The sequence below is a fragment of the Tetrao urogallus genome (genome assembly GCF_951394365.1).
Source record: "Tetrao urogallus genome assembly, chromosome: 4".
In the NCBI taxonomy this organism is placed as follows: Eukaryota; Metazoa; Chordata; class Aves; order Galliformes; family Phasianidae; genus Tetrao; species Tetrao urogallus.
Genome location: NC_136817.1, coordinates 13,306,080 through 13,329,585, shown reverse-complemented (window position 1 = coordinate 13,329,585; position 23,506 = coordinate 13,306,080). Strand labels below are relative to the sequence as shown.

Below are 23,506 nucleotides of genomic sequence, written 5' to 3'. Positions count from 1 at the left end.
ATACCAAGTAAGAAAACAGAATGAAAGAACTTCACTAGCAGACTGGACCAGTGACTGATTTAGCTTTATTCTTTATTTCTAGGAATAATATTAATGTATTCTAATATTTTCAAGCATAGTCACTTAGATAGCTCTAAAATTATATGTATAAAATTACGTAATATATATAAATGTATGTAATATATAGGAGTTACAAATACATATTATATATATTTAAACAGGGAAGCACAGCTGTCAGTTATTCCTCAGTGTAACTCCAAGAAATAAATTTGGGCTTAACCCTGCTTGAGTATGAACTTTTTTTTTTTTTTTTTCATTTGTCAGCTCCTTTCTCAGACACACAAAATTCACTCAAAATATGAAGAGTTAAGATTTTGGACAATTTTCTTTTGCTGTTATCTCCTTGTAAATTTTAGTTTGGATTACATGTTGTCTTTACAGATTGAACTAAGGTTCTTCAGACACAGTGCTTTTGTACCAGTAATGAATATTTAAAAATTAAGTTGTGAAAACACCAAATAAAGTAGGTCCTAAGAGGACACTTTGCAAATGTATAATTGTTTTTTTTCCTCTATAGTAATATTAGATATTGTTGTCCTGAAATCTTTATGTTTTATAGGATAACATATTTAATGCAGTTAGTATGACAGTCAGAAAGTACCGTCTTTGTTTAAAACAAACTCTCATCTTGAACATAACTGTTAAGAAATCAGACACATATCTTGCAGAGCATGTCTGGGAGTCCACCAGAATATTCATAATGTGCACAAACACTTTCTTACTTAGGACCCTCTAGTTGCACTTCATGAAGTTAAGGAATGTTTCCTGGTGATCACGATTGGATTAAGTAGTTCAGATTTTTGATTTCTTATTTCATTAGTGTCATTCTGTTATTTCACACAAAGTATGAAGATAATGTTTTGAGAAATGAATATATGTAGAAAATGTCTACCCATAAAGCTACTTTACATATAAACTACCCTTTTTGAAATTAATCCTAGTTAGTTTGTATATACCTATAGGTTTGACTTCTATTCAGAAAGCAGAGCAACTGCAGGCCTTAGAAACGTGTAAAACTGTCAATTTCTTTTGAAATTCCTTTCAGTGGAAAATAAAAGAAATTTTATATACGAGTGTATTGACAGTAATTTGAAGGAAGCATGTCTTGTTTTCCATCTGTTTGGCACCTGATTGTTGGCGTAGAAAGGCTGAAATAAGTAATACCAAGTAACATCATATTTCAACTCCTATGTTCACAGTGGGTGTCATGTTCAACTTTCCTGATCAAGCAACAGTAAAGAAAGTGGTTAACTGTCTCCCTCGGGTTGGTATTGGGGCTACCTTTGGACTACCTCAGACCAGGTATTTAACAATTTGAGTTAATTATAACTGTGAGGTCTAAGTGTTTTTTGTTTTTCATCAAGCCGACCAATGGTTTAAAGCCTTAATACCTATTGCTTTACAAAACATCCCTGTTGGTTCTGCATGCTTTTATGAATGTGTTATTGTAACTAAAAACTTTGGATTTGAGATTGTTTTTGTGATTTCTGTCTGTTACATAGAAGGTATCATCTTTTTGTCAATATGACTTAATGTACTTAAGGAAAATACGACTCCTTGTTTACACTGAAATGTAAGCTTGGTTTAAGATGGCTTGTAGTACTGATTAGCTTTTGAGAGTTCTCAGTTTCATTTGCTTGACTGTAACATCCTTGAGTTCTCTGTATTATTTAAATGCAGAATAAAATGATTGTTCCTAATCAGAAGGATATTGTAATCATGTGTAGACCGACATAAGCTAAACAGCATGTGAAGGATTGATAAGGTGTATCTTTTTGCTCTAGAGGACAGGGTACAAATTTGTTTTGATTAAGTGGAAAATCAGTATTTCTCTGTCAGACTTTGCGTTTGGGTTGCCAGACTGAAGATTATGATTCACTTTGCTACATTTTTTTGTAGTAGATGATTTGGGCTTTTTTACCAGGTATCTTCAGGATTGAAGTCAGCAGCGTAGTTTGATGTTCACTGAGGCTGATGGAAGTAGTTTTTGAAGTGTTCCTCATTTCTAGTTGGATTGATTTCCTCCTGCATTTAAAGTATATAAGCTTCAGGTATCCAAAATAACATTTGCTTTAAATAGAAATGTAGCATAGAACTAGTAAAAAGAAATGTTCTACTGCCACTAACATTTTCTTAAGTAAAAAATAAAGATCCTCCAGGTTTTCTCATTATTTGTCTCCAATGTGTACTTCTGTTTTTCAGACGCATTTCTTTGGCTAGTCCACGACAGATTTTCAAAGCTTCCCATATGACCCAGCGGTGGCAACACCGAGAAATTTCCAACTTTGAATACCTGATGTTTCTAAACACAATAGCAGGTAACACAAATTACTGTGGAACTCATGAATGGAAGCATTTAGTTAGCGGTGTCAGTCTCAGCAGTCATGAGGCACTGCTGGTTTTTCCCTTTGAACAAATAACTTCTGCAATGCGAAATTTTCTTCAGAATAATAACTTCATAAATTCCTCCTAAATTTACTTTCAGCATTTTTCCATAGTGTTGACAGTGCTTAATGGTCTACTAATTCGCTTTCAGACTGGGCTCTTTCTAAAATGGCCTGTGGAGCAAATGCCTCTGCTTCTGCTAACGACTTCAAATACAAATGGTCAGTTTTGCTAGTTTCTGCAGTCAGTCATTAAGTCAGAGATGCCAGGATACTGGCAGACTTTTTTTTTTGAAGTAGTGGAAGTTTTGTTTGACATTGATCATGACACTGTTTTCTCAGTTTCTAGTTGAATGACTCTTTTCAGCTTTAATGTATTATTGAAATAATGAAGTGTGTTCTAGCTGTTTGTGTTCTTGGCATTTGCCGTTTAAAGGAATTAAAAAATAAGATTATGGAAAAAGGGAAAATCTAGTTGCCCGCAGTGGGAAAGTGAAAGACTATCAATTTGAAACAAATAAATAATAAATATATCAATGTCAAGTATCCTTAATCCTGAATAAGGAAAAATGTGTTACATAACCAACTGATAAGGGAAAGAAAGGATCTAGCTATACCATTTAAAAATTCTGCAAATCATAATGGAAAAATATGGAATGGTGTAAGAAAACAATGGAAAAAAAAAAACTTGGAGTGACTTTTAAATTTCTTTTCTGATCGCCTGATACAATGGATTGTAAAATAATCTCCCTTGGGAAGAAGTAAAAGCCTTTCCCTCGAGTCTTAAGAGCAGACAAAATCAAGACAACGTATTCATGTGAATGAACTTCTGTGACAGAATCCAAAGACAGGATAAAAAAAAAAGTTATGTTACTGGTTATGTGCAATGTGTGTATGTATTGTGTAGGTGGTATATTTGGTTTTACTGGAGGAAGGTGATTATATCCATCCTATGGATTCACTAAGGTGTACATGTGAACCTGGTTATAGAACATGGTGGGGTTTTTTTTGTAGATTTTTTATTCTATTACACGTAGGCATATCCAAAGATCAAGGCCAATTTAACGAGGATTCCCTAAATAAAATGGTTGTTATTTGAGTGATTTTTTTCAACCAAAAACCTTGAGCTCCTTCACATAGTGAATTTAATGCATGATGAAAATTGCTTCAACTTCTTGTGTAAAAAGAAGTCATTGGATTTCCATTTTTTTAGGTTTCTCATTTTAAAGTTGAAGACAGGATGACAAAGCAAGGAAAAGTGCATAGGAAATGAATGTATTGAACTGTCACTCTTGCTGCTTGCAAAACAGTTAACAAATAAAGTGAGATGAGCTGCAGTGTTTTAAATACTAGCAATTTGAAAACTTTCTAATTATCCTTTCTGTAAAGCAAAGTAGAGCATTGAAATGATAAAGGATCTAAAATAAATTATGGTTCATTTGAGGAGCTCATAAAATTATATAGTTTTATCTTCAGAGGTTGATATTTTAGTTAAGCGGAAGTCCCTTAATTCAGGCTGTTGTTTTTCATTGTCAGGTCGCACTTACAACGATTTAAATCAGTACCCTATTTTCCCTTGGGTTCTTACCAACTATGAATCAGATGAGTTGGACCTTACGCTTCCTAGCAACTTCAGAGATTTGTCAAAGGTATTTGTCATACATTTTATTTTTCTCTCTGTTAATCATTACAGGAGTTTTAAGTCTTATTCACGTCTTCTGCAGTGTTTGCTGCTTTGGTGGAAAACATAAAGAGAAAATTTTATTTAAAATTTGTTCTTTTAACAAACATTGTCTATACAAGATGTTAATGCGATTAAAAAAAAAATGAAGGCAGTTTTTAAAAGTTGTTATTTTTAGGTAATTGTTGATGAAGCTAAACATAGATCTGTTTGAAAATCTGAAAGTTTGTTTTTTCACTTCAGATTTAGTACTTCAACTTTAAAAAGTGCATCCATCATACACATATATGTATCTACAGGTGTATGTTTCTGTTTATATATGTGTGCATATATATATATATATATATTCTGACTGTTCGGTACCTTTTGCCTATATATTATTATATATGATATATACAATGATCTATTGAAGATTATAGATAGAAATCGAAAGCGCATAAATAATACTTTAAGTCCAAAATGGAAAGGTACTGAGGTACTGTCATTGTAATATTTTCTAATAATAGTATTATGTTTGACTTGTCATGAACTCAGTGCTTTCTCAGATTGTCTGACTGATACACAACTATAATCATGGGTAAACCTACACATGGTTTGACCTGTAACAATTTTTTGTATGTAAACAATATTTTAAAGTAATTAAAATAAAGTAATTAAATAAGAAATTATTAGAATTTAATGAATGCTTTCTTAATAGTTTCCAGGCCAAAAAAAAAAAAAAAAAAAGAAAAAAAAAAAAGAAAAAATCTGAAGAGAGTTTACAACTAAAAATACCTATTGCTAATATAGATTTAATTTTAGGAATCTTAATAGTTCAGAATATAGGAACATGAGGAACATGACTCTGCAAAATTGCAAAATTTAAGAGCTGAGCTGATACTGAGATGAAATGCAAAGATGATGAATTGCAAAATGCAGACACAATGGTTAGAAAAAAAACCCACAAATTTACCTGTGAGAAGATTAAAAGCAATAATGCTGTTTCCAAGAAGTTAAAAACAAAGTTTGAAGACGTTTGTTGCTCAGTCTGTGGTGTAGCAGAAAGAGCTTTACCCATGGAATTCTTCCAGCACTATTTTCAAAGCTGCTCTATAGACAAGGAAAGAGTCATATATATTCTTTGGTTTTAAGCTTGTGTGAAAGTGCAGGAATTTGATCTTATTTCATACTACCTACCTGTTCATTTACTACCACTTTTTTTTAAATTATTTATCACCTATATAGAAGAATTGGTGATTGGCTGAATTACATTTTAGAAAAAAACTGAAAGCTTATGAGTAACATCAGTTCTGTGTACCTTGAATTAGTGCATAAAATAAATGTACATAAAATAAATTTTAATAATGACTTCATTGATTATATTATTTTTTGCAATCTCTGTTTCCATTAATTTTTTGTCAAATTCTACTGAAAATATGATGCCATTAATAAAATAATTCAAGACATAAAAGGACTGCCCAGCTATTATACTTCCGAGGATCTTCTTTTAATTGTATTTTAACATGTAAACTTATCAACTCACATGGCACTGTAGTCCTTATCTTTCTCTCTGAACCCTGAAATGGAATCACAGAATGGCTTAAGTTGGAGGGGACCTTAAAGCCTGCCGAGTTTCAACCCCACATCATAGGCAAGGTTGCCACCCACTAGATCAAGCTATCGAGGGTCCCATCCAACCTGGCCTTGAGCACATCCAGATATGGGACATCTGCAGCTTCTCTGGGCAGCCTGTTCTTGTGCATCACCCCCCTCTGATTAAAGAATTTATTCCTGACGTTTAACCTAACTCTCCTCTCTTTTTATTTAAAGCCCCTTTTTCTGATAGTATCAGATGGTGTAAAAAGTTGCTTTCCCTCCTGTTGATCAGCTTCTCTCAAGTACTAGAACGCCATAATGAGGTCCTACCAGAACCTTCTCTTCTCCGAACCTGAACAAGCACAGTTCCCTCAATGTTTTTTTTCATGAAAGATGTGCCCTTCATAAGATAGGTGCATAAGTACAACTAAATGCAAAGTAGAACAGTTTTTCTCACTTTAGGTTAGGTACCAGTCTTGACTCTGTTAAGAAATGGGATAGTAAACCAACCCTATCTTTATCTGTTGTTTTTTTTTTAATTAACATAATTATATGTTTATGAGATTGTTGAGAATGTTCTGATAGTTCTTGAGAGTGCAACATTATCTCAGAACTCTTAATTGCTTTTCCAGAAGAATGCAAGTCGTGCCTGTATACGTAATGGAAATCTTTGTCATGCCTATCTCAAATTGTAGACGTTTAGGTTTTGGTTTGGTGTTTAGGCATTTCTAACAATATAAACTACATAGTTTAAATTTAAAGCTTTGTGTTGGATAATGGATTCATGACAACTATCTAAAAATATTAACCATCAGCACTTTGCTAATTTTCAACGATGAAACTGTTTGACTGTATTGTGATATTTCCATTGTTATACAATTGCCTTTAGAGTAATGCTTCAAAATAAGTGATAGTTATGTATTATAGCTTGTCTATGCTTTTGGATGTTAAAGGTTTTAAAAATATTTATATATATTTCAATTAACACTTTTCATGGTTTTAACAGTCCTACTGTGGGACTTAGGTAATTATTCTGATCTTGTAGTAAAGATGTAAGGTATTTTTACTTTTTTTTTGATGGTAAGAAAATTAGAAATGAATATTTCTTTAGAAATTGCAAGTAAACGTTATGTATTGTGAAGTGACAAACATGAATAACAGTTTTGTTAATATATCAGCCTCAGTTAGTAAAGATTTAAAGAATTGTAGTGCGTAGGTTAAACCAACACTTTATTTAAGCAATTTCTTATGGAACTGTTTTGAACATCAGTCACACAATGATAAACCAAAGCAACTGAAATGGATTGTGGTTAATATTACTGTCAGTCTGACAAACGCTCCTGACAAATGCCAGGAGTGCACTGCTAGTCTGTTACACTGCTTCGACTTCAGTGTTTATTTCTTAAGAGGTCACTATGGTTTGGAAAGAGTATTACATATTATATGTATAGCTGCATATATTTTATTTATACAGCAGACACTGTTTCCCACCAGAATGTGTCACATTCAGAAGCACACTTTTTTCTTTGTTCACTGGAAGCAATAAATTTTAATGTGTTTATGGCATTGAATAAGGGAAAAAAATGAAGTGAAAATACTTGGAATACATTGAGTTATCAGAGCATGATTTTACATTCTCAAAAGTTTGTTATAAGACCTTGTATGCAAATAGCTGTTGATAATTTGTCTTTTAAAATTTTTGTCAGATCATAAACTGGCACTATTAGAAGAAAATTATATCATTCTTAAATCTTATTTTCTCTTCACCGTAGCTACATGTGTATACACTAGTATTTTATTCTCATTTTCATCATTTTCTTGCAGTACTTGATAAGTCATTATCAATTTTATACTGGCTCTTATATAAGTAATTACTTCTGTTCCAGCCGAGTGTGTAGGGAAAAAAACAAACAAAACAAAAACCAACAAAAACCAAACAAACAAAACCCCCAAATTTCTCACTTTCACCAAAATGGGATTTTTAATTGGTATGTGACACCCAAAGATATCAAATGTATGTTTTAATTGCAATGACAAATCAGACTAGGTTTTTTTATTCTAATGTAAACTTCACTGTTGAGTGTTCTTCAGCATATCAGTCTCAATTGTGTTACAGGCTGTGCATTTCAAGAGCACAAATTCAGTGTCTGTATAACTTGTGCTTGAATATTTTTCCATGTGAGGAGGGAGAGAGGGGAAAGAGCATGAAATTTGTTTTCTTATGTCTTGCTACTTTTGGCTAGGAGATAGAAAGCAGTAGCTGTTTTGATCTGCACCTGTTGTACATCTGCAAATTTAAAAACTTGACTACAGGGGCATTAAAGCTTACAGACATTCTGTGATAAATATTTTTCATGTAGGAGATGTAAAATAACAGTTTATTCATCTCATATTCCAATACAGGAATCAGTGTAGTATGCTAAGTAAAGCTGGTTAACTCGTAGGAATTACTCAGTGTCCTTCTAAGCACAGAATGTTTTTCAGAATTGGACAGTGAAAGGTGAGAAGAACAAGATTTGAGGAAGCCGTAATTGATTCAGCAGTGATGATTGATAGTCATTTGCAACTGCAATTTGGACACTGAAAACTTTGACATTTATCACTGCTGAATCAACAAGTTCCCTCGTTACTGCCTTGTAGTAGATTCATCATCAGTACCTTTAACAAAAGATAGCACTTAATTAAAAACATTCCAAACAAAGACAGGATAAGCTTTGTAAGCAGGTGTGGATATTTTTCCTCTTCCTGTAGCTGTATATTAGAGCTCTTGTGCAAAGACCTGCTTGTGCAAAGAGGTTTCCAGAGCTTGACATCTGACATAATCATGTTAAAATAATCTTTGAAGGGAAAGAAAGCATTCAAACAGGAAGCAGTAGCCTAAGCAGTATTTTGATTTTTAGGTATTTGTGTGTTGATACCCTTTAAGAAACCATTATAAAGCAAAATCTAGGTTAGAGAGAAAAGTCTTTCTTCCCAGTCTGTCATCTTTCTCAATAAAGAGAGAGGAGTAGGGAGGAAATAGGAGGTCGTGCTTGTATTCTGGGAAATCTGGATTGAAGTACCGCTTAAAAGAAAGCTGTGCAAGCATATGAAGCTCTCATGTTCACATTCTGGGACGGTGCTATAATCTTTGGATTGTTACAGGCTTTCTTTGTTTGGACCCAAAAATTTATCACGAACTAGGAACTAATACCAGCTGAAATGCTCTATAGTCTGATATATTCTACTGAAAAGTTTTTAATAACGTAAGGTTTTTTTCTACTTCTTAATGGGTGAAAAAATGATTTTCTACGCTTCCACGGTGCAAGTAACCCACAGACAGTTGCCTTCAAGGGCTTTTGTGGGTAATAAAGGTGATCAGTTATCTTCTCTGACACTTGATCTGTTTTATTTGGACACATTTTCCGAAACGAGGGAACAAAACTACAAACGGTCACACGGCTGTGTAAGCGATGTGATACAGCGCCCTATTCCCTGCCTCCCGAGATTGTTTTCGCAGCACCATGGTCAGACACCCCGCGGAACAAGTCTATCCGTCCGATGGGGCACTTCAGCACCACGGACAGGGGCCGCGGCAGTCAAACGCGAATTGTCGAGGGTAGACTTCTTGTGCTCATATCTTAGAGTCTCATGCAGCATTTAGTTTTGGGCGTTTTTCTGAATTTTCATGCATGTGATTTTCGTGCATGTTTTGTTGCTTATTTCTCTTAGAGAGAATCCTCATCTAAGTATGTCTTTGTGATGATTTATCTCAATATTTCTTCCTAACTCCTTAGTTTAGGTAGAACTTGTTAAATATTTTAGGAGCTTCCAGTGCTTTCTTACACTGACATAACCTTCATTCTATGAGTTTCTTTTTTCTTATTTCTTGTCATTAGCTGATTATATTCTCTTTATCAAATCATCATCTTAAAGCATGTGTGAGTGGATGATACCGTTCATCACTATCATTGAGTTTTTTTTTTTTTCCTTACTTGCATTTCAGGTTTGTTTTGAGCTTACTCAAAAAGAATTAAGAAAAATTTTTTGATGTTTGAAAAATTGTTGATGTTTTAAAAATCTTTTTGCAGGTAGCTGTTGTTTTTCGTAAGACAAAAAAAATTGTAAGATGATAACTTGGCACTACTGGAAGACTTCTCTCCCTCAAGGAACAGTGATGTTTGTGATATAAATATAAAAATATTAACTGGTAATTAAAAATGAGCTTTCAAAATGCTGTTATTCATTTGTATCTGATGTTATTCTCTATCCTACACTTGTTCAAATGCCCTGAATGTATAGAGATTTCTAATTGAAAATGAACTGTGCATGGTTCATAACCCTTAAAGTGATCACAGAAAACTGTGGGGCTCGTGTCTGGCTTTAAAATATATTAGCAATTAAAATAAAGCGATTTTATACACGTTTTAGGCAGTCACAGAAATATGGAGAAAATAAAGAAGGCGACAATTGTTTGCTGTATCTTTGTAATTTTTTTTAATTTTGGCAGAAAAAAAATGAAATAGTTAAATTCAAAATAGCAAAATGGAAACGAGCTTTCCACACATTAGGCAGCCAAGTTTTGGAATTTGTGCCTTCAGTGCATTGTTGATAATTAAATTTTATGTGAATTTTTATTGTAAAAACCACGCGAAAGAAAAATGCATTCAGAATAATAAATACACAAGGGCTACTCTGAAAAGCAGTGCTTCCTATTTTATTCTATTTGCCCGTGATGTCAGAGGTGGGTGTTGGTGTGGGATGGCATTAGAGGTTGAACCTTCCCATCAATACTCTGTTATGTTCATCAGTGCTTGCTGAACGTTGATGGAGACCAAAGAATGGATATGAGCACAGTGAGACAGCAGCAGTGGTTTCAGCAGTAGTAACAGCAGCAGTGGGATACCTCTGCTGATGCACATTTTTTTTGAGCATATAGAAACATAGGCTTTTGTTGATTGCTGTTGAAAATGCATAGCTAATAGTTGTGATGATGTTGGAAAAAAAAAAAAAAAGTGTTTTATAGCTGAGAATTTTTATTTGTGGAATGTTGTTATTGTGCTCTTTGTTGTAATAAATAGGAAATATTTATGAGACATTACTTCCGGAGTGACCAACATCATATTGTTCAAGAAATCTGGATCACTAGGGTGTGAGAGGGCACGTGGGAGTGTATTGTTCTCCTGTTTTTCAGTTTTTCATAATTTGTTTCCTTTCCATTAGAGATAAATTGTTGAGCTTCACAAGTTTCTCGGTCTTTCCCATCATAAGCATGCATATGTTGTTTTTGTGTGCCAGACCAGTAAAAAATTACTGCCATTTTCTGAAGTCATTGTTAAGTATGATTACTTCTGTGGAAGTGAGATTTTATTTATTTATTTATTTATTTTCCATCTTTGTATATGGTTTCTGGGTTTGTTAAGCTGTCATAAACAATTTGTCAGTTTGCTGGGGAAACATCTTGTCTATACAACTGTTGCTATGCTTTAGCTGTAGTAATTTTACCAGTTTATATACTCAGCTTAATACTTTAAGGTCAGTGCTTTCATTGATGTGACGTTGTTTTATGACTTCAAATTACTGTGTATTTTATGTCTAGTCTAAATAGTTTTTCTGTCTGATTACAGTAGTGCTAGACTTTACTTTAAAAGCAACTTCTGGTTTATAAAAACATTCAAATAGTGAAACTAAAATAAAATATGTGTAGAAAAGAATAAAGAAAGAAGAATTGCTAGTGGGAAGTAGTGAGAAATTGGGGATTATTGTATTGCTCTTAATTTCAACTAATTTCTTCTAATATTGTGATGGGTTTTATTATGTTGCTTTTTTGGGGGCTTAACTAGCACCAAATTTACATTTAGAAAAAAGTAATGGAAAAGAGTAGCAAAAAGTGAGACCTTCTTCCTAAGATACTTTGGAGGAGGGAGAAAGGCATCCTGTGCTTTTGTGAGATTGTAAGTCTCTGTCTTGTATTAGCTCTTCTTTTCACTCTTCTTTCCTCACTGCCGTATTATTATTTCTTCTTATTTATCTCCCACCCTCTGTCAGTCCTCTATTTCTTTCTCATCTTTTTTTTTTTCCTTTCCATTTCTTTGTAAACATAATGCTGTTGTAAATTCTGAGAATTTTACCGTGGCTCTTTTTGGTAGTACATAGCTTGGAATTGCAGTCTGCGAAACAGTTAAGGACACCAACACAGCTGCTGAATCTGCTTAATTTTAGCATATAGGAGGAGAGAACGTATGCTGCTCAGCAGAACAGAGCATGGCAGACTCCATTCTTCTATACCACTCTGTTACTCTAAGTCACCAGGTTTGGTTGTTATAAGTCTGGCTATTATGACTATTGCAAAACCACAGATAGAGTCAAAGCATCTCAACCAAGTGCAGATTAGTAAATAATTCATTATACTCTTTCTGAGTACATAATGTATTCTTAGTTTACCAATAGCCAAAAAAGGTGTTTATATGTGAAGTCAGACAAAAGCAAACAAGAGGAGGAAATATACAATGTTTCACAGCGCATGGAGGATTCCTCATTTGAGTGCTAATCTCTATCCAATTTCTCCTTTAACTGAAGTAACCAGAATTTGCTGTTAGCATATCATCTTTATAGCCTTCTAGTGTTCTATTTGTAGAGCTTGATGCTTGCACATGAAGGACAACACTTATTTTGTTTATGCTTAATCTGCATAAAATATGAATTTGTGTCAGCTTTTAGCTTCTGGTCCTGTGATTTTAGTACAAGTGAAAAGGAATGTTCTTATTTCTAATTGCTTTGTATAGATCTGGTGCTGAGTGTGATGGCTGTTGATTTCTGACACAGCGTCTTCTGTTGTTAGAGGAACATCGTCTTTGAAGGGAAGACAGTGTTTTCAGAATCAGCAGCTGTGATTCAAGTGCATGTGGCTTTTCCCTAGATACTGTTTCTGGAAATCCATAAAGGGATTTGCTTATTTTATTGATTTTTAATAAGTAGATAAGGATGCAGAGATTTCTTGCACTTGATATCATGGACTGTACATGCAAACAGTTGCTTTTGGCTAGCAGGGTTGTATTGTGAGTAATGCAATGCCATACCCCCTTCACTTCTGGCAAACAGCTTGATTTCTCCTCCTGATTCACAGGGACATACAACTTCCTTTCTCCCTGACCTTTTGGAAGACTACAAAGCATAATAGCTCACTTCAGTTTACCTTCCATGTGGCATAACAGTGTAATCCTATCTCAACTATAAAGTGCGTAGAACATTCAGTTTTGCTGAACGATTAATTAAACCTTACATAAAAGCATGTGTGTTCTTAATTAGTTTGCAAGTTTGCAGTTCGGTAGTGCATAGTTTCTAGACACTGTTTAGTTTTGGAATCTGTTAAGTACGTTATAGCATTTGACACTATTGGTAGCAATGTGAAGACACAAAAAAAGGGAACTGCGAGATTTTTTCCTTCAAATTCAAGTTCTTTGAATTTAGGTGGCCTAAGATGTATCTTGTTAATTTAGTCATTGCTGAACATAGTTTTTCTTCATTTTTTTGTTCTTAAGATTTATTTATAGTCTATTTTTTAAATTTGGACTTTGGGAATCTTCTATACTTTGCACTGTTGTTGGTATTTGTATAGACAGACTCTGTAGTTGTTAGACACTTCTAGGTCAGGTTTTGCTACTGTCTATTCTTGTTTCCAAGGTATGATGTGAGCTGTTTAAAAATCCTAAAACTGACTGTGGTAATTTAAAGTGCATATAAATGTGCCCACAAATAATCCTCCAAATACTTGAATGCAACTAATTTCTGCTTTTTTCCAGCTCCCTTTTTGAATTCTTAGTTTTCATAAAATAGAGAACAGAGTCCAGAAAAAAGAATTCTGGTAATATAATGTGATCAGGTATGTTTTTTGGAAAAGTAATTTCAGAGAAAGCTTGTAAAGACAATCAACTGGTTTTTAAGCAGTACATATTTTTTTACTTAAAAAAAAAAAAAAAAAAAAAAATAGCTCAGTGGTTTTTGGACACATACCTTTTATTAGATTTATTTTAGAAACAGAGATAAGAGGATTATGGTATTTTATTCCATATGCAATGCATTGTGAAATGCCCACAGACCCCACACGTGATAAAAATGCTGATCACAGTCTGCTCATTATACTTGCCACTTAGGTAAAATAGCTGCTGAGAAATAGTTGTTTGCACCCTAAGCTGTGTCTGCAAGTATAAAGTGAGGTGGCTGGTGGCCAGTAGTGTAAATAAATTAAAGATGCATCTTAGTGAAAAATTTATTTGCATGTCAGAATAACTACAAGTTTGCTGTACTTGAGTGCCCTTCTCTAGCTTTTGTTGCAGTCATACTCTCCAAGATGTGTATCAAGAGATATTGAGTATTTTAATATGAAGTTGTAAGAGAAGGGCCATTCCTGAAGTTCATCCTGCTCAATATCTTGCCTCTGTGAATAGCTAGTAACAGGAACCTAGTGAAAGAAGAAAAGAAGGAGAGCATACAAAGAAACATCCTTTCCTTTAGATAACCTGCCTTATCTGTCGGCAGAAGTTTAAAGACTTCATAATCTGGAAAAACATTTTGCACAGTGTTTAACGGCGACTGGTGGTCTCGAGATACTCTTTTCTTAACCCATTTGTGCATGTTTTGTATTGCTTCCATCAGCAGTGATTTCAATTTAATTATATGAGAACATGCAAATGTCTCTGTTTTTTAATTTGAATAATTATGCCATTTTTAATTTAATCTACTCTCTGAAGTCATATGAGGTCTTGCTGTTTTGCAACTCTTTTCTATACCTGCAGATGATTTAACGTCAGGCCTACATTATAACAAGAGGAGCTATTCCTCAGAACTTTTTACGTTTTCATCCTATTTGATTCCTTTATCCCTGCGAATTTTCAAGTGTTGTAATTTTTTCAGATGCCTGTGTTCAGAGTAATGGATTAGAATTGTAAGCATGAGTGTAATGACCTATCAAGAAGCTTAACTAGATGAACATTAAGAAATGTCTAGAGGATGGCTACTCAACAAGTCCACTGGAGATGTATGTTAACCTTAGTTAAGTGATTAGAAGTGAATCCTGTGCAGTTATATACATTTTTCTGATTTCATATTTTGATGTAAAAAATTAGAAGAGTACACTCACTAGTGTTAATGACTATTACACAGTTTCAATATTGCATATACAAAAAGTATGTAACTGTAGGATTTCTTATTTCTCTATGAAAGCATGTGAAATTCAAGAAGCTGCTTATGTTGAGGCTCTCAAAAACAGTGTTATGAGTGACTGAAATATCATTTACAATAACATAAAGGACTATGTATGTTTCTCTAAAAGTAAAGCCTCCTATGAATTTCCACGGGAACTCCAACAAAGAGCACTATAGCAATGATTAATAGAACAAATTCTCAACTACAAAACACTGTTTTTCAATGTCATGATCACAATTACCTATGCATTTTCACTAGCAATCACGAGAGCCTGTATGCCGTGCTTGTGAAAATCTACATCAGCAGAGGTGACCCACTGCTCTGTCACTACTGCTGAAATGCATATTCCTCTATTTTAGTCTGCTCAATGCACTGTTTGGTCTCAATCAATGTTCAGCAAGCATAAATAAATTTCAACGTGTGCCGTTTGTTCTGCATTTAGCAATTCATTGACACACCTTTGTTACATACACTCTTCCATGTCAGAAGCCATTTTGTTATACTGTCTGTCTGCTGCCCTCTGTTACGTGGTAACAAAGTGTAATGGAATATTGATAGGAAGCTTCAACTTTTACTGTCATACTGCCAATATCTGCCTCTGATGCCATGGCTAGCAGAATAAAGCCTGAGGCATCACTTTGGGAGCAGTTTAATTTAAAAATGGAGCAGTAAAGGTTGTATGCTATCTAAATGCTTGATGGGGCAGATGACAAAGTTTCTGTCAAGTCCGCTAGCTTCTGCCAAATTTTGATGTTTGAGTTCATGGTTTCCTCATCTTAGCCTAGTCATGGGGGTAGGATGTGGACATCAACTACATACCCAATCTATCAGAGCTGAATTGGTAAGGGTTTGTTTTCTCCTTGGTAGATTATTTGTTTTCTTGCTTTTAAGCTTTTCCCAGAGCTGCTCAAGGATCTATTCGACAGATCAGTGCAGGGAGTTCAAACTGTGCAACAGGTGATTTTGGTTTCTTTTGGATTCTTCAGTGAATTTGGGTTCAATGTGGGTTAAAGGTAAAACGTCCTCTAAAGAAGTTGAAGGAGTTGAAGGATAGCATTTAAGAAAACGGTACTTGGCTATTTGAGAGCAAGAGTGGTGTGTTTTAGCAATGAATGAGAACAATTTTGGTGTCCTTTCTCAAAAACAAAAATTACAGAAGGAAGATTAGTGATTTATATTATATGAATTGCTTTCCAGATATTTCCCAAATGACAAACATTAATAAGGTTGAGGTGCAATTAAAACCTTGTGTCTTGTCTTTATGTCTCTGTCTGGGAAAAAGAAGTTTAACTTAAATGAACAGGAAGCCCTAACAATATTACAAGTTCTGGCTTCTTATGGGAGTTAATTATGTGCTAGTAATGCATACAGTAACTAAACAAGCAATTCTCTAAAAATGCAGTTGTGGATAGATTGCAAAAGAGTGTACGGCACTTGGCATATTTGTAACTATGAGAAGACTAACAGTGGAACACTGAATAAATTTCAGATATTAATGTGTTAAAATATGCTGATAAAGGGGGCAGGGTACAGAGTAATGTTAAGGCTGGAAGAAATACCTTAAAATGGAAGTTATGAGGAACATATCAGCTATCAGTTCATAGTTTTGTATGTAGGAAAAAAGCTGTTTTTAAATGTGAATAATTTAGTTATTTAAAAAGTGATGAGCTATAAAAGTTAATTGACCAAGAAGTTACATTTTTTTGTCATGGTGAAGTTTTAAAATACAAATTTTTAGGGATGATATTTTTGCACATTTTTGCTCTGCTTATGTTAGCTAATTAGCAATTTTCCCAAATGTGCATATTCCTTTTTTAGCAGTGTCTTTGTTCTTGAACACATGTACCTGAGTCCTGGAGAGATTCTGCCCTATTTAGAAGAGCAGTAGACATTCTGCTTGTCACTGTTAGAGGTGTTTGATGGTGAAACAAGGACTCTCTAGAAAATGGAGGCACTGTTGTGCCACTGTTTCAGTTCGCCTGGCACCAAACAAGATAAAGGAGCAGCAAGTATAACCGTACACCATAGTTCCTGGACATATTTAACAGTGGTAGATCAGTGTGTTTTCTCAGTTATTTTTCAACAAACAATTCTTTGTTTCATGTCAAAGAAATTGATTCCATAGACTGGTAGGAAGTCTGAGGCTCACTCTATTCAGCACTTGAGAAAACAAAGAAAAAAAACTTCCATTCAGCATTTTTTTTTTCTGTATTTTGGACCATTTTTCCATCATTCAAATGAACTTGAAAACCATCTGAGTTAGTCATTTTTTTGGTACAGTTTGATAGCTTAGTAGCCGTGACTTCTTTTGTCTTGACTTCTGTAATGTCATCCACTGTTTTTGCTTGTTAGAATTTTTCTCTACCATTTTTCCCCCAAGTAAATAATTATTTTTAATTGATGAGCTAATACCTAATTTTCTTACCTTAAAAGTGGTGCTGTGAAGAAAACAAATTCTGAAATTTATGGATGTGAGGGCTTTTTTAGCCTTTGTTTCCTCAGTACTTTGAGGCAAAGGGAAACCATGTTGAGTAGTGCAAATTTCCGGTCCCACAGCTACATCTAGCATAGTTTGAATTTACTCATCTCCCTTGCTGTTTATCCACAGAGGAGATAATCATGATTCCCTGTTAGTTTTGGAATAAAAAAAAATAATTACAACATTTCAATTGAATCTTTTACGAAATTAGAAGTCAGAGGATTGCTTATTTGTGCTTATTTTTTGTGTCTCAAGCTCAGTTAACTGTTTACAGTGCAGTTTAATACACTAGAATCACCTCATCCTTAAAAGCAGTTGTCAGAAAAATATGGGCCTGCCTGGTAGGATGTATTAGCCCAATACATTGTCTCCATTTTATTATGAAGCTGCTGGGGAAGCTGTGATATACAGCACTGTCATTACAGATCTATTGTTAGAAGGGTCCTACAGTGTTCTGTGTGTTGCCATTAATTTATAGCAGTAAACAATATGTAGTCTTCCAACTGCAGCAAAGCAGAATCTTTTAATGAGGTGGATGTTATTACCACAATAAATCAGTGCATTCGTGTAATGTATAATTCAATGTGTGTATTCCCACTGTAACTTCTCTGAGTAAGCTGATAGTGTATCATTGTCAGTGCACAGCTCCATGGTTCTTTTTTTTTTTTCTCCCCTAAGCTTTCTTTCATTTGGGGATTTTTTTTTCATTTGTTTGCATATAAATGTGACATGTCTTGATAGTTGTCCTGTTGTGGGCTTCAGAAACCAACTATAACAATAACAGCCAAAATCAATACTGTGGGTTCTGGCTATATGGATCTCTGTGTGATGCCATTATTATTACTTTTTTTTTTTTTTTTTCTGGAAAGAAAATGAAATCAATTCTAATTGTGTTTAGCTTTATATTCAAGGAATGTAATTTTATAACTATTGATTTGAGCCATACTCATTTGGAGAGTAATAAAAATAGAGGCAGATAAAGAGAAAGCATAAATTGTTACAGAACCATACATCACAACACTGTTTCTATTTTAATTCGTATAATTTGTCTAATGATGACCTTCTTTCTTCTTCTTTTTTTTTTTTTTTTTTTTTTTCCTCCCTCAAGCTTAGCCAAGTCTTTAGGGAAAATCAGTACAGATGGAGATTCCAAAATGGTTCTTGCAACAAAAAGACTTCTTAGAGTCAGTTTTGTTCCTCCCTGGAATAAATTTGTTAAATCAGATAAAAATCCTTTTATACGGGAACTACTTTTTTAAGGGGTTATATTTCAAATTAGTGAACTGCAAAAATAATAATTAACCTAAAATGTTTTCTTTGTCCTACTGCAATTTGAAAGCTGCTTTAAGTAAAAAACATAAGATAAGATCTGAGGTTATTCATAGATGTACTCTATCCTTGAAGAGAAAGTGCTTTGAAGCTGCTATGCCAAATTTCATGCGAGCTACAAAAAAGCAGATATTTGAAAAGTAATAACCAGAATAGCACAATAGTTTTTTGCTTGAACTGTGCTTGAATTACTAACTGGGTTATTGATTGTGTTTGGATACTTCTTAAGTTTCTTCTTGCCTTGTAGTGTATTTATTTATTTTTGCCATACAGAAATGAGAAAATAATTTTGCGCATTTTTGAAGTTACACTTCAGGACTTTCATAGTCTTTTTGGATGGGCATAATTTATGTTAATAATATCCAAATAACATTTTCCATATATACACAAAAATGGTATTACATATTTGTTCTGCACATATATATGAACTTATTTTAAACCACTTATAGCATTATTCACGTGTAACAGCTATATTCACTTCTGGCTTTCCCAGCGCTGAATGTGGAAAGTACTCATTTTTCCATATACTTTATGTCAAATTCTGCTCAGGAAATGCATGGCTGTTGATGGTGAAGCATTATTTTTCTTATGTCTTTGTCAGTCTTTGTTCATTGCTTACCTATGTTGGTGAAAGTTGGATTGATTTTCTTTTTTTGATGCTATTTGTATATTTTATATCCACATTTTTATATCAATATTCAGCTATTTTATTTGCCTACTGCAGTGTTTCAGGTTTTATTCACTAAGTAAAATTTGTCTTGAGATGGTAAATAGAAAGCATACAAACAAGAACAGTAATGCCAAAAATCTGCACGGGAAATATTCTTCCACCCTATTACTTGCTATTACCCCCCCTAAAATTTCCAACATGTGTTTGGTTATCACACTCAACCCCCGTCTCCCTCCGAAGCACACAAGTTAGCACATCTTTGTCCAAGTCATCCAATTAGTCCAAGACATTTTGTGGACTGAGTTTGGGTGATTATCTATAATCAGTAGTAAAAACAAATTACGCCTATATGGATGTAAAAGAGTCTTTTGTTTTTCCAAACAGTTTTGTGTGCGTGCTTGGGATTCTGTTTGGAAATAAAGAGATAACACAGCTACTTATAAAATACAGCACCTACATTTGCGGAATACCACACCCATCATTTTCCACTCATGGTGATACTAATTCTTGCTAAAAAGAGCGTGGGATGCATGGTGTGATAATACATCTTGTTATCTTTATTTGCTTAAATGTTTATTTCTACTGACTTTGTAGCCTATTGGAGCTTTGAACCCAAAGAGAGCAGCGTTCTTTGCTGAGAGATATGAATCATGGGAAGATGATCAAGTTCCAAAGTTTCACTACGGTACACATTACTCAACCGCAAGTTTTGCACTCGCGTGGTTATTAAGAATTGTAAGTACATTGTTTAAAAATGTATTTCTTTTAAATGATAATAAAAATAAAAAATAGCTAGGAATGAATTAAACTAAAAGCAATGGCACAGGAGAATGTTGAGATTTTTGAAGAACTGTGATCAAGGCCTTAGTTTGATTACCAAGGATAAATGTATTTCATAATTTGAGCAGAAAGCTTTAATGTTTATGGTATGGACTTATCTAATCAGCAACTTTTCCTCCTTAAGAGTTACTTCTTAGTGTATGTTATCATGCTACTTTAAATATAGTTAACTTTCCTCCTTTGCGTATATTCTAAATGAACTATATACTGAACATTTGTCGTTTCTTATGAAGGTATTTAATTATCAATTCCTAATGATAATAAATGAATTATTTTCTGAGACTTTATGATATAAATAATTTACTCTTTTTAAATTTGCTGTAATTTGTATGCAAGTTACTTTTGAGATGCTACGTATTGGTAATATATTGATTAAACAAAGTATTTTTCCATAAGATTGAAAGGCAATTTATCTCTCAGAAAGTAATTTCTTTGGGAAAGCATTAGCACTACATCATTAATTAAAGCTTGTTAGAATGGTACAAGCATACATAAATCCTTGAAGTAATTTATAGCACTTAGCTAATTTCAAGCAGTTATCCACTAATAAGCGCTTAAGTGTTCTTTAACTAAGAGGAGGCTTTAAAATCTCAAATGTTTTTCTTTCCTAAATCACAAATTACATATTTAACAATAACAATCATAAAGCTATCAGTATTTAATGCTGCCGTTGTATTAATAGGATGCCTTTAACAAAGTAAAATGTATTACATGCTCCTTTTAAGAAAATCTAAGGTATTCTGAACTTTTTCATATTTTTCAAAGCAATTAATTGTGGCTTCTCCTCCAGACTTGGAGTATTTATTTCATATACATTTGCTTTTCTGTATCTGCATTTATGTGCATAGAGTAGAAATTAAATAATTTGTTGAAGAAATAAACATAATTTTGAATTTCTCACTCTTGGATAATAGAACAAATTTTTTTTGATTAAGCACGTATCTTCCAGAAGAACAGCACCATTATTAACCTAACCAGAAGTTAATGAAAAGTTTCCTGAAATTGCTAAAGAAGTATGTTGCTGTTTTTAACTATTGTTTCTAAAATGTTTCAGGAACCCTTTACAACACTTTTCCTAAATCTACAAGGTGGGAAGTTTGATCATGCAGATAGAACCTTTTCATCTATTTCAAGAGCGTGGCGCAACAGTCAGCGTGACACTTCAGATATCAAGGTAAAAACTTTCCTGAATGGTCTTAACATATTTTGTACTGTGTTTATTTCATCTGTGGTTCTGGGCCCACAGCTAATGGAAGAAGGAAAAGAAGTTTGGGAACTATCCTATCATTTAAGAAAAGATGCAATGCACATTTCTATATTGCACGATATTTCAGTGAATTTTCTTTTGTAAAATTTAACGCTTTTAGCCTGGAGATTGAAATAAGGTAGAATTGGCCTTTGTGTTATAGATATGTGTTTCATTGTCCTTTTGCTCCTCCCCAGAAGTTTTAAGCTGTTGAAAACTCAATAGAAACTGGTATCGATTTTTAACTAGTAAGACTCGAATGTTCTCTTCATGTTTCTGTCCAGTTTAGCCAAGGATGTTGCAGTTACAAATCAGTATTGTGCTACATAGCTTCAGATCTGAACGTCAACCTTATTTTTGGGCATTTTCTTCTATGTCCCTTCCTTCCTTCCTTCCTTGATTGACTGTGACAAATGGAAGGAGGATGCTTATTTAGATTTAGAAGGGTCAAATCCTAGTTTTACAATGAGGAGTAAGAAGATAAGGGATAAAGAAAAGATAAAGAAATGTCTCCAGAGGGACTGTGTTGAGAATAAAATGGGAAGCAGTACTTTTGGAGGAGTCCTTGAACACTGTACAACTAGGAAAGGTCTGAGTGAGTGTTTAGGTTGACTGGAGAAGTCTCCTTGTACTACAGTGCTGTAACTAAATATTTGTATAGTTGTACCTTTTCTAATACATTCCAATGGAAACTGAATGCAACCAGCAAAAAAAAAAAGAAAAAGAAAAAGAATTTATTTTTTTTTAATGTAAGCTGTCTAGGCTTCTGTTGCTACTTCTATAGCTGATGAAAAATATAATATATTATATATTATATATTATATATATTATAGAAATAGAAAGGATTTTGGATGCTACTTTCGATCTTGAAATTGTCAGTCCAAAGTATATGCTATTTATTCCATTTCATTGCACAGAAGGAGGAACATGCAGGAAGAAAAAGGGTTTTATTCCTGTTTCAGCTGAAAGAATCTTGAATATTTAGAACCACTCGGTAACTTAAAAGCAATGAAAATGGTTTCTCCTTGCTTCTTGTGTGATGAGAGTGAATGTAAATTAGTGATGCTTGTTGTCATAAGATTATTATTAATCTTAGTTGGAGGCATGGTATGTTTCAAGGAGAGCTAATATGAGCTAGCTTTGGCAGCAGCTCTTGTTGGCTGGTACCGCAGTTCCACAGAGAAAACCAAAGCATGTGTGTGGTCATATCCAGTTTTGGTCAGTAACCTGTGAAGGCCTTGGACTGGTGATCAGAGTGAGAAACTGTAGTATAACATTTGGTTGAACTTCTGATCTTTTGATTCCAAGAGGTGGTGTGTTGCATAATTTGCTACTTCTTCCCTATTCATTTATTTAAGCAATGCAAAATAAAGGTTCTTCGGAATTTTGCTAGTGCCACTATCATTATTATTTACTAGTTAGATCAACACTCATGTTTTTGCAGTACTGAGTGTCTTCAAATTATATCTTCTGCTCTGAAAATTATTAAATGCTTTTTAATTTTGTGAAAGCACTATTTATTGCCTTCTAAGTAATGGACAGGCATGATCCTTAACTCATTTAAGTGCTTCTTTATTCACACTGCTAGTGTTTATAATCCCAGTTAGGATTTGTTTGTTTTGTTAATGTTATGTAAAAATCAGACATTGAGAGCTTGGTAATGTTTAACAGAAAAACAGTTTAGTTTGGTACCAGTCTTTAGCTCCAAAATATAGGGAAGTTAAGTCTGTCTGTTCTTTGGTTGCTGTTTTTCTTTGACTAATGAGTAGGTTTGTTCATACTTTTTCACAAGCAGTTACTATTTCTGGCTTTGTAGCAAACCTGTTGCACTAAATTGGTTTGTCATTATAATTGCAACAATATAGTTGTTATCAGTGTTGGTTTTTTTCATTTGTTTTCTGTTTTCCAAGTGTAGTACTTGTGTAATTTCTTTTGTACCATACTTAGAGTTTTTGAGGATAGGCTGAAATTCTCATCCTTTCTTCTGAACAGCTTGTTGTCTTCATAGTGTCATCTGGAGTTTTATTACTGCACCTTCTATGCCATGTCATTAATGAGA

At 33.8% G+C, this 23,506-nt stretch overlaps 1 protein-coding gene across 3 annotated transcripts in view; it reads left to right on the top strand.

Moving 5' to 3' along the window:
• Positions 1 to 23,506, top strand: part of LRBA (LPS responsive beige-like anchor protein) — a gene marked incomplete at both ends in the record, with an annotated part of 363,076 nt that overhangs the window by 242,902 nt on the left and 96,668 nt on the right. For all 3 annotated transcript variants that reach the window (XM_079534450.1, XM_079534449.1, XM_079534448.1), the window contains 5 exons: positions 1,260 to 1,362; positions 2,263 to 2,378; positions 3,981 to 4,093; positions 19,956 to 20,096; positions 21,256 to 21,375. In XM_079534450.1, coding sequence (XP_079390576.1) covers positions 1,260 to 1,362; positions 2,263 to 2,378; positions 3,981 to 4,093; positions 19,956 to 20,096; positions 21,256 to 21,375 — 593 coding nt within the window. The remainder of the gene's footprint in view (positions 1 to 1,259; positions 1,363 to 2,262; positions 2,379 to 3,980; positions 4,094 to 19,955; positions 20,097 to 21,255; positions 21,376 to 23,506) is intronic.